This window comes from Equus asinus, chromosome 6 (genome assembly GCF_041296235.1).
Source record: "Equus asinus isolate D_3611 breed Donkey chromosome 6, EquAss-T2T_v2, whole genome shotgun sequence".
Classification (NCBI taxonomy): Eukaryota; Metazoa; Chordata; class Mammalia; order Perissodactyla; family Equidae; genus Equus; species Equus asinus.
The window spans coordinates 55,813,666-55,825,760 of record NC_091795.1 but is presented as its reverse complement, the minus strand read 5'-3'; the positions used below and the strand labels follow the sequence as shown (position 1 = coordinate 55,825,760).

General features: G+C 34.5%; 1 protein-coding gene across 2 annotated transcripts in view; it reads right to left on the bottom strand.

Moving 5' to 3' along the window:
* PPP4R3B (protein phosphatase 4 regulatory subunit 3B) overlaps nucleotides 1–12,095 on the bottom strand; it is a 63,997-nt gene that overhangs the window by 43,368 nt on the left and 8,534 nt on the right. For both annotated transcript variants that reach the window (XM_044772477.2, XM_044772478.2), the window contains exons 3-4: nucleotides 9,241–9,339; nucleotides 3,301–3,924 (exon numbers count right to left, since the gene is read on the bottom strand). In XM_044772477.2, the coding sequence (XP_044628412.1) occupies nucleotides 3,301–3,924; nucleotides 9,241–9,339 (723 nt within the window). The remainder of the gene's footprint in view (nucleotides 1–3,300; nucleotides 3,925–9,240; nucleotides 9,340–12,095) is intronic.

The window sequence follows — 12,095 nt, the reverse complement described above, 5'->3', positions numbered from 1 at the left end:
ATGTAAATGCAGAAATTTAGAATTAGATGAGGCTTTAAGAGGTCACCTATAGACTGCCTAATCCAATTCTAAATTTCACGAGACTGAGGCCCAAAGAATGGACTTATCTGACACTAGCTAGTGAGAGATGCATTTAGAATCCAAGTCTCCTGCATAATGAGGTTTTTGTCACTCCAACCACATAACAGGATAGATTCCTAAGTAGTTCAAAGTTATAAAACAAACCAAAGCAAAATACACACAACAAACTAGAATCGGCCAAATATAAGATAAAATGCAATAGGTTAAATCCTACATTTGAGTACAAAAAATCTCAAAAACAAAACAAAGAACCATATTAGGCAAACAGTTGTTTTCTTAAAAGGTTTTGGAAGATTTTACATATTTAATTAGTAATTGGGATGAAAGGTTAGAAATTTTTCTTTCAGTGCTGAAATCCTGCTATCTGCAATATATATCAAAAAAGAACTAAACCACTGACCCTACTGGGTTTGTTTTTACCTCAACTCTTATCTATGAAACAGTGGAAATATATGTAATATGTTAAAATATCAACATTTGAGATACCTGTCCTCCATTATTTCTAGTGAAATGTTAAAACTTTTTATTCTGAAAAGGATCTTAATCTGTAGCTGTTTGTGTGGAAATAAGTTTACTTTATTGGCTTTCAGGAATTTAATTTATAAAACATGTTTAAGCATATTTCTCAATTCTGGGCATGAGGGATTTTGATCTGCAATTAGCTAGAAAATTCAGGTTAACTAAAATCTAAAGCCCCTATCATGCTTAAGAGAATCTCAACATGTATTTGAGTACATACTAGGAGCCAGTGACCACATTAAGTGCTCTCATATAATTTCTCAGCTAATTAATCTAATTTAGGCTAGGAGTTGAGTTATGTACTTTATACCACCTCATTTTGGTCCAGTTAGACAAAATTTCTTATTTTCACTTGCTTTATGTAACTCACGCAACAGCAGGTTAATATTCATTTAAGAAGCTACAGGTATGTATATTAGTTAGCCAGAAAGCTATCTGGAAACACCTAACACCTAGCCAAAACACTTCTACATGGAAAACTCAGAGTAGGGCTTTAGGAAATGAACCTTTAGAGGGCAAAGGCCATAATCTTAATTACTTCCCTCTCATACATTGTTGAAAATAGAATTCAGCATCACAGCTGGCACATAAGAGATAATTAAGTGGTAAACCCTAGGTAAACAACAGGTTGTTCACAGTATCTGGCTATTTCATAAAATGCATCTCATGGACCAGAAATGAGTAAGACTTTCTTTTTTTAAAGCTACACTTGACTTATATAATTATAGTCTTTACAAATAAACCTAAGGCATAATATACAAAATGACATACAGAGTGTTACAAATATTTATAGATTAGTTTGCATAATTTATTTTTTAAAACATAGGAAAGCATTTATGATTTACTATCATGGATTTGGCAACCCTTCTGAAGTCAAAAGCAGTCATTTGAAAGCTACACTCGAGCTTCTGTCACTGGGTCCTTTACATCAACTATATTGACTGTGGGTCTATTTCCAGTCTCCTGAGACTGTAACTGTTTTCCTGTCAGCAAGTGAAATGGCACAACGAAGTGTATAGTATGGTTTTTAAAAAGCAGTCCCCATATATTATGAAAGAACCTAATGTGTAAGTCTAACTTCCCTCACATTTATTATTGTGGAATAAAGAAAAATTGACAGGTTAAAGAATGACCTAAAGAAGTAAACCCTACACAAACAGTAGAGTAGCAATAATAGAAAGGTGAATAATGGTTGGAAGTATCACAAAACAGAGTCTCATAGCTAAGGACTAAGTCAGAGATTCTCAACTTTTTGGGCTCAGGATCCCTTTAAACTCTTAAAAATTACTGAGGACCCCAAAGAGTTTTATTATGTGGGTTATGTTGACTAATACTTACCATAATTAAAGCTGAGACATTTAAAAATACTAACTCTAAAAAATAAGCTATTAGATGTTTATAGAAATATTTTTTATGAGAAACAAATATACAATCCCAAATTTTAAAAATTTAGAAAGAAGAGTGCTTTGTTACACATTTTTCCAACTCCCTTTAATGTTTGACTTAACAGAAGACAGCTAGATTCTCAAACCTGTTGCGGTATGTTGTTTTGGGTGAAGTATGTGAAGAAATTACAGCCTCACACTCACATCAAGTTGGAAAAGGGAAAATCTTACAGATCTCTCTGAAAGAGTTTAGGAGACCCCCAATGGTCCACAGACTACACTTGAGAACCACTACATTAAGTATACAGTAGCTGCTCAATAAACTTAGTGATTACTGATATGGAAATAGCAAAGGCAGTTAGGTTGGATACCGTGAGTATAGTATACTACCACAAGTAAAGCAAAATTTTCAAAATCATGCTTACTACACTGTTACGATATAAAGAATTAACATGATAAACATGGTATAAAACTCCTATTTTACAACTCAAGGAGACAGAATAAAATCAATCTCATATAGCAAATAATCTAAGCATCATTTCCTGAAAATTAATGCATGTTTCTCAATCCTGGCTGCACATTTGAATTATCTGGGAAGCTTTAAGCACACACACTCACACATACCTCAATAATAACTAGGTTTCATAAAACGAAACAAAAGATACTTTCAAAAATAGCTGTTTCACTTTGGGATGATGAAAAAGTTTTAGAAATGGATAATGGTGATGGTTGCATAACACTGTGAATGTACATAATGCTATGAATTGTATGCTTAAAAATGGTTAAATTGACAAATTTTATGTATATTCTACCACAATTTTTAAAATGCAAAAAGTGAAATAAACAAAAAAATTAAAAAACAGCTGCTGGGGCCGGCCCCATGGCCGAGTGGTTAAGTTCACGTGCTCTGCTTCGGTAGCCCAGGGTTTCGCCAGTTCGAATCCTGGGCATGGACATGGCACCACTCATCAAGCCATGCTGAGGTGGCGTCCTACATGCCACAACTAGAAGGACCCACAACTAAAAATACACAATTATGTACCGGGGGTCTTTGGGAGAAAAAGGAAAAATAAAATCTTAAAAAAACCAAAAAAAACCCCAGCTGCATCATGGGACTCTTAAAAATATAAAAGGTCACATTAAGAAATGATTTTCCCTCAGAAAACCATGAGACAAAGCCCTGTTTTCTATGCCTAATAGTACATTTAAAGTAAACAAGAAATCTTTCAAAGAGAAAGACTGAACACCAGTTTGAACTATTAAGGGAACTAAATATCTGAAAACAGAATTGTGAAGAACACGTTAGCTGACTTACCTGCAACATGCTGACTATCTCAACTTTGTTGAAGAAAATAAAAGACGTAAGAGTAGAAAGAAAATTCTCTTCAAATACAGATGGCGTAGGCAAAATGATGTCCTGAATGTACTGTACCCTATAAGTCTGATGTATTTTTTGTCTTAGTTCAGAGTCTGTTATTGGTATAACTTCCTTAAACTTTGCAGTTTTGGTCAAGAATTCTCTATGCCTTTTTGGCTGGGCTAAAGCAGGGTCATATTCAAGGCATCCCACGACATCCATGATACACTCATCAGAAAACATTACCTCAAACAGAGTTGCCTTATTTAGGAATAAGATTCCTCTAATAATTTCATACAAATGGTGTAAGCCTTCAGTGTTTTCTAGGTTCTCACAAGCTTGGAACAGCTGCAGTAGTTTTTTAATATAGCCTTCGTTTTCCAAGGCCAGAGCCAGCTTTTCTCTACGGATAGGTGAGGAGAGAACTGAGGTAACTAAGTCAGCAATCTCTTCAAGTTTATTGAGTTCACATGTGGGCAGGTCAATCAGATGACTGGTTTCAGGCATTTCTTCAAATCGTTCTTCTTCTGATTCATCAATGAGGTCTTGTGTTACTTCCACTGATGGATCCTTACCCTGAACCTAAAAATATCCAAGTATAGCAGGTTACCTTAAAATACAAAAGAATTCAAAATTTTGGAAATCAAATCACTGAGCATTGGATTTAAGTTAAAAAAACCTTGCAAAAAATCAATACTAGCAATACAGTCATTGTTAATTAAAAGTCAAGTCTAGAAGGGGAAAATACACGTAGTTTAGAGTCACTTTTTGAGTCTAAGTTACTCACTGCAGATCGTTTCACCTCTAAATTTCCCAACTTAGAACTTATGGTGAACTCTGATCCCTGATAACCTGAATATTTCAGCTAATATTTTGTAGATTTGTGATGTCAAATTATGTAATAACCATGTGCAGCTGTTTAATAACTTCACTATATCTAGCAATTTTGAATTTTGCAGAAGGTAACTCTTCTGACTCTTAAATCACCATCACATTGGTCTGGCAAGGACTTTACTGAGGTCAAACCAAATTAAAACCCAATGCCTGTATATCCAAGAGTGAGAAAATAAGATTTCCTCAAATTACTTTTGAAATTCACTTTTGGAAAAATATTTGCTTTTGTTATGAGCCTGAAACTGCTCTATTCTTTTAAAAATTGGCATTCATGGAACATCTGTGATAAAGCCTCCAGGTTCTAATATTTAGATAAAAATTACAATATAATGAATAAAGAACTGTTTTATGATTCAGGTTGATAGCTCAAGAAGAGCATGGCTACCTTATAACAAATTTTAATAATTTACTCTAACATAAAAAAAAAGTTTAGAATTTTCCATAAAATTTTTCTAATTCCTAACATGAGAGTGCAATTACCCTCTCTTCTTCAAAAGCGCTATTTGTAACTTCTGGGTAGAAACTTTTAGAAGCCAGTGCTCTTATTTGCCACCTTTCTTTCGCACTTTGCATTGATCTTGCAAGTATTAAAATGAATTCCCTGTCAATCGGGGTCCCTGAGTGGCTCTGATGAGCACAGCCCCTTCCTCTCCAAGCCTGCCCCTCACTAGTCAAACAGCATTAGGTAAAAAACAAACTTTTGTTTTAATAAATCACTGAAATTTTAGGATGTTGTTACTACAACATAATCTGACCTTAACATTCTTAAATTCAGTCAACTAACTGTGCTGAATGGGTTTACAACAAATCCACACTATCAATAAGACTCTCAATGAAAATTTCTCTTTCCTACACTCCTATCCTAGTACCTTATAGCTGTTGCTTTAAATTTTTTCCCTTTTCAAGTGTCAAAGACTATTACTTTCTCTTTAGGTCTCACAAGAGAGACTTGTCCCCTTTGAAAAAAGTGGTCATTAGTACTCAACTTCCTCCAACACTCATCTTCTCCATCTCATGAGTTATCTTCACTTATTTCCTTCATTTGTTTCAAAGAAAATATCTCTACCATTTTCTGAGGTTAACACTTCCATATGTATTTTTGATTTCATGCTTTGTAAAAGCTCAATATATATCAACCACTTTAACTCTTTTTTTATAATTTTTTCCTCTCCAATGGTTCTTTCTGTTCTATCATTTGCCACTCCCCTTAAGATACTTATTCTCTGAGCTGTGACACTTTTCAGAGAGGAGTTCACCTTTCTCATTATAAGGGGTTAAGAAATGACTGAGTAAAATGGTTTTTGTTGAAATTGAAATTGTTCTTTCAAATGTCAGCAGTGACCTCCCAGACTTGAAAAGTAAAATGTATAATGTATGGTTCGGTGGAATACCATGCGGTAGTTAGGAGCAATAAACTAAATGCATATTCAGCAACATGCATAGATCTTAAAAGTATGGTACTGACTTGTGAGTAAAAGTTAACCTTGCTGGACCAGCAGAGTGGCCAAATCTCACATTCTTTCCAAACGTGGAAAAGTCTGGGTGAAAATCAATGACAAATGGGGAGGAGAAATAGTAAATTAAGGGCAAAGGAATGAATACATGGGTAATAAGAGGGAAATCCAGCATTAACACTGGTGCCTCAGGAGCGACTGGGAGCAAGAGATGATATTCTCTTAGCTCAGTTATACCAGAGGGATATAAGGGTGAAGCCACATGTTTACCAAGACCACCACTGCTGCTCTTGGAACTTGACAAGGTCGAATGGAAGCCTGTAAATAAACTTGATGAGTGACACTACTCAAGGAGACATTTTGTCATACAATATGATGATGAACTGGACCAACCGTTAACAACTACATGGGATTCTAGTAATGTGCCAGTATCTACTGACTCTTACTTTTCAGGTTCTACCTACTACCACACTGCAATATGGTATAATACTGGCATTGTTGATCCAACTACCTTATGTATATAAACCTTATGATAATACTGATATTGATGATCAAATATATTGGGAGATTAAGTTAACGTTCCCTCAGCATGTAATGCTGATAGAAAATGACTGGCCTGAGGAAGAAGTAGATTTTGTTAACCATCAGCTAATTTCTATGCTAAACAGTTCTGTGTAAGTTTACCATAAAATATAAAGTGCAGTAGATCAAGGACAGAAATGAGTAATCATATTAGTACAAAAATACGAAAAGTAAATCATGACTTTATAGCTGTTTCTTTAAATCTATCCCTATTCAGACTGGCTCCTCCAAATGTTAGGCATATTCATATTGATACTCATTACTCTGTCATATAAATGCTATGCTAAAAGCAGATGCTAGAACAAATATGATCATTTTGCTGTAAGAGAGTCTGGGCCAAGGTCCAAGGGGTGCCTTTGCAGTAAAGGATTAATCCTGCCAAAGAAAGGTTTGGCCCTTGGCCAGCCCCTGAAAGGTAACCTCTAAGCACTCTGAATATCCTGTCTAATAAGAGTGTTTTTGCTTATCTGGGGGCTTTGGCCCATGCCAGATATGCTATGCGTGGGTAACTACATGGTTTATGGTGGAGGTCTAACCCTGGAGACGCTGGAAACTAAAGTCAGCCACATGGGTAGTCAGCCTACTTATATGAATAACCCCCAATGAAAATGCTGGACAAAGGTTTGGGTAAGCTTCCCTGGTCAGCAATACTCCATGCTTGTTGCCACACATCATTGCTGGGAGAAGTTAACTGCTGTCTGCACAACTATCCTGGGAGAGAAAACTGGAAGCTCATGCCTGGAACTCTCCCGAGACCCTGTCTTGTGTGCCTTTTCCCACTGACAATTTTAATCTGTACCATTTTGTTGTAATAAACTGTAACCACAAATATAACAGCTTTTTGGAGTTCTGTGAGTTGTTCTAGTGAATTAGTAAACCTGAGAGTGGTCTTGGGGACCTCCTGAAGTGTACAAGTGAAAAGAGTAAGAAACAAATTTCAGTGAAAATTTCTAGGACAAATGTACAAAGTCTTCAAGAATTTATGTATATCCAAGAACACATATTAAACAGTAGGTGCTGAGGTGTGGGGAGGGGAGAAATGAGGCAAGGTATAATCTAATATGCTGATCACTGGAAAATATTATCTACCAGATAAATTTATGTTCTAGCAGATGTGTAAATCAACACCGTATATCTAAATAAGATGTTTGTCTTCTGTTTTATTCATTCACTCTTTAAATATATACTGAGTACATACACAAAATGTGCCAGTTACCATGCTGGTATTAGAAGAGGAAGAATACAAAATAACACTTTTCAGGACTTTATAAAAAATGAAGATTAGTCTTTATATACTGTTATTAATATTCTGAACAGCCTTATAAATATTATGGTAAAGTTATCTTATATTTTTAAAATTTTACATCCTTCAGTATGCTTTCATTATTTTCACAGACTAGTTTTTTTTCCCCTTCTCATGAATGAATGAATGATTCAAGTTTATTGAATCGAGAATAGAATGGCAAATATTTGTGGATTGCATAAGTCTGCAACAGAAGTCACCTTTAGGTCTTAAATCTCACTTTACAGAAAACTTTGCCAACAAAATTCAATCTCAACCCTTAGCGAGCACATGAGAAAAAAAGAGGAAAAATTAGGACCTTCTTGCCATCACCATCCACAGGTTTAAAAATTGGCAAAACATAAACAGAAATAATAAAACAATCTGGAGTATATTCTATGTATATTGTACAAATTAAAGCAAAATCACATTTACTAGTGTTTTCAGCTGTTGCATCAAGTGAAATTCTTCTATTTAATAATGTATACTAATAATGCTCCAGCAATACATGATGCATAGTAAGATACGAGGTGGAAAAGAAACAAATTATCTACTCCAGTTAAGAAAAGTTTAGTGATTTAGAGTGATATGTCACGCCATATGCCTTATATGGAATGCGAAGGTTCACACTACACTTTCTCGGACCACTTTATTATACTGTGTGGCACTGCTATTGGGAGGGCCAAGGAAAAAAAATGACTATGGTCAGATGCATAAAACTAACTCAAGAATCTTCAGTGATAAGAATCACCAGAAGGAAAAGCTGATATAAATGAGAATGACAATAGTCAAAAAACACTCTAACAGAATAATTATACTAGGCAACCACTGAAACACAGTGATCTCCATTTGCAGAAAATGGTAGTTAAAATGAATGTTATGATTAATTTAAAATTCTAGTTATCAGCTGTCATGACCAAGATTTACCAAGGGGCCATAAACATAATGTAGTATACTGAATGGGATCCTGGAACAGAAAAAGGACACTGGGTTTTAAGCTGAGGAGATCTGAATAAAGTACTGACTTTAGCTAATAATAATAGTGAATATTCGTTCATTAATTGTGACAAGTGTATGATACTAATCTAAGATGCTAATAATAGGGAAAACTTTGCGGGGGAGGAGGTGTATATACTCCTCAAGGAGGGGAGTATATAAGAACTCTGTATTTTCAGCTCACATTTTCTGCAAATCTGAAACTTCTAAAAAAAATCTTTATTAAAAAATGTTCTAGTTACCTGAGAGTTACTAGCTATCCTATATCCTGCTAGACTATAGGTTTCTCACGAAAAGTTCTGAGCACTTTTGATAACATTAGCGTCTGGGACACAGTATTCACAAATATTAGGCAAAAAGGTGACCAAATATTAAAGAAAAATCCAAAAGCCTTAGAATATGATTATTTAATCCTTTTTGGTTTTTAAAAGATCTTGACATTTTGTAGGGTATTAGTTATGAATATATGCTATCAAAATCTAAAGTGGTAAACAAAATTATGACAACTTTTTTTTTAATTTTAAGTAAAAGAATTTGCTGTAGAACATAAGAGAAATTTCCAGGTTAGGTTACCAAAATCTCAAAGACATTCTCTCTCCACTTTCTAACATACATCTTTCAGGTAAAAAGCAAAAAAAAAAATTCAAGAACGCATGCAAATATAAGTTAATTATTTTAAAAGAAACTTACCTGACAAATTTTTTCCCAGATCTCATCACAGCCAGCTTTTTCCTGAAAACTTAGAGCCAGATCATAGTTTTCTGCTTCTGACCAAACAATTAATGTATCCTGTTTAAAAATAAAGATTTCTACATCATCACACTTGAAAAGAAATAACTACAAAATATAAACAAAAATCAAGAGGACAGAAAACAGCATAGCAATGACAAATGCCCTCTGATAAGTGCAATTAATGTACATTCAACTGACATCACATAACTATATTTTATCCTCTGCAACTTCAGTAATATACTGGCAATGAAATAGCAGCTTTGGTACTAAAAATGATATTGAGCAATTTTCTAAAACAAAAATTATTAAAACAGGTTAGCAGGCTCTGGCTCATGTTACCAAGATGGAAAGCCTAGCCATTCTTGGCCAAAGTGTAATGTAGACTGTCTAATCATCTACTTCCTACTGTTTCCAGAAACTCAGCTGTTTCACTCACTAAACACCCACCACCTACAAGTTTATCTTTCCCTTTAAGCTGGTTGTCAACTGGTTGCAAGTATAGGCTGACTAACAGCTGAAAATATCTTAAGGTGTAACTCTTTCTGTTTTTGCCTTTAAAAAGCCTTTAGGGTACTAAGGAATGCAAAACAATGATGAAATGAAGATACTCACTCTTAGTATAACCAATGGCGCCTAGTTGAGCAGCTTAGGTCATAGAAAAATGAAGAATCCCCAGTTCAGGTCTAAGTGCTTTCCTAGAATGTCCTTAATTATACCCCTACCAAAAGGTTATGCTTTGACGAAAAAATTGTCAACCCCTTTATTAAAAATGAAGGTTTGGGTTTAAATTAAAACACACGTTTAAGTACTAAAATCACTATGCAACATTCAAATGAAACAGACACTTTTGTAAAGGATACATAATAATGAAAGTTTAATATGGCTAAAATTTTAATTTTTCACAAAATGCACCTTTGAATTTATACTCTAATTACCAAAAATATAACCTACAAAAACCTTATATTTAATAATTGTTCATCTGACTAGTACTTATAAATAGTATGACCCGATATTAAAAAATATAAAACTAAAAGTGAGCCCCAGATTAATAAAGACAAAGTCTTCAAAATGAACACTTTTCAATACTTTGGTAGCTCTAACCAGTAAATGAAAAATATCCTTTAATTAATCCAAGCCTCAGATTAATACTTATTTGCTGTGTAACCAGGTAAGAAGAACTGGAAATCTGTTTTCTAGCTTCTGCCTAGACATGATGCTTCTTGGAAGGGAAATTAACTACCAGGTATTGTAAAATTTTATTAGGTTGTTTTTTCTTTTAAAAGCTTTCAGGGGTTCCCACCATCTACAGAAGAGGTTTTGAAACCTCTATTAAAAAAACCCAGCAGATCTCTTTTTACAAATAAAATTTTACTAATAATCTCCAAGTAAAAAAGGATAAAAACAGAGTTACTCAGGTTAAAGCACTAGCACTGTGTACTTTCCTCAGTCCCTGAGCCTTTGTCTTACAGCTCTCCTCAAAACAGCTTCATGAACAGTGATTTCCAAAACTTTTTTAACAGTGTGTCTCAAATTACTTATATATTATATACAAAAATATAATGTTAGTATAGCAATACTTTATAAAACTTCACTAAAATAGAAATAAAAAGATTTATATAAAGCTAAAATAAGCAATATTTTTACATGTTTGAATTTTAATGGCTCTATACCATTAATAATTAGCATTTTAAGAGCCAATAATACACTTAGGGTACAGCACACCCATAAGTGATGACAGATACAAATCCATACTTAATGCCAACTTTCTAATAATTCTGAACTTTCTGGGAGGGGCAACTTCTTGTAAGATCTATTTTATCACTGTTTCTGCTTTATCACTTGGGTGACAGCTTAGCCTAGAGTGAAAATGTCAGTTTGACCACTGTTTTGTTTAATTGCACTTATGTTATTGTTTCCAATCCTTTTTAGAGCTCTTGTTCATTTTGTGAGGGTTACAGATTGGTTAAAATGGGAAAATATCTGTAAACAGTTATCTGCACACATAGGCTACAATAATTCACAACAGGTGGGGAATACCTTTCACGGAAATTTTACTCTTCTCTCAGAATACCATGCTTATTTTTGACTCTTGATCACCTGACTTTACTAAATATTAGCAAAACTCAATTTCTTCTTTTGATAGAATCTATAAACAAGTTTCTTCTCAAATCTCAATGCTTCATCCTGTGCATTCCATTTTGGAGATTACTAGTACAAGAGAATGAAATCCAAAGCCCTTTATCCAGGCATCCAAGGCTCTTTCTATTTTGGTTCCAAACTACCTTCCAAGAGAAAGTGGAGGTAATCAACAAAGTCTGAATTAAGGTCACTTAGTCCTCCTCTTCATCATCATTTTCTTTTGTTCTTTCCTTCACATTCTTAATATAAAGTCTTTTCCCTAAGCCAGTCAAAACATCAGAAACTAAACGGGATTTATATTCAGAATCCTTCTTCAATGCAAAGAGGATTGACTTTGGAAGATGGTTAAAAATACAGATTCCCATGCCTCTCCCCTGGGGACAGGTCTAGAGTGAGTCCCAAGAATCCTTACCTTTAACAAGGGTCCCAGGTAATTCTTTCAATAAGTCAAATTTGAGAACCTGACCTAAGTGTATCTCTAGTTGTTTGAAAGAGGATAGGGAAGTACCATCAGAGTAGGCACTTTCCAGCTCTATGTATCTATACCAAATGGGTGACAAATCTCACCATTCTTTCTTCCCCCTTCCCCACACCCTACTGTCTCAGTAAAAAGTACCAGGAAGAAACACTTCTTAGAATTGCTTATTCCAAGGGTCAGAGCAAAAGATTCTAGG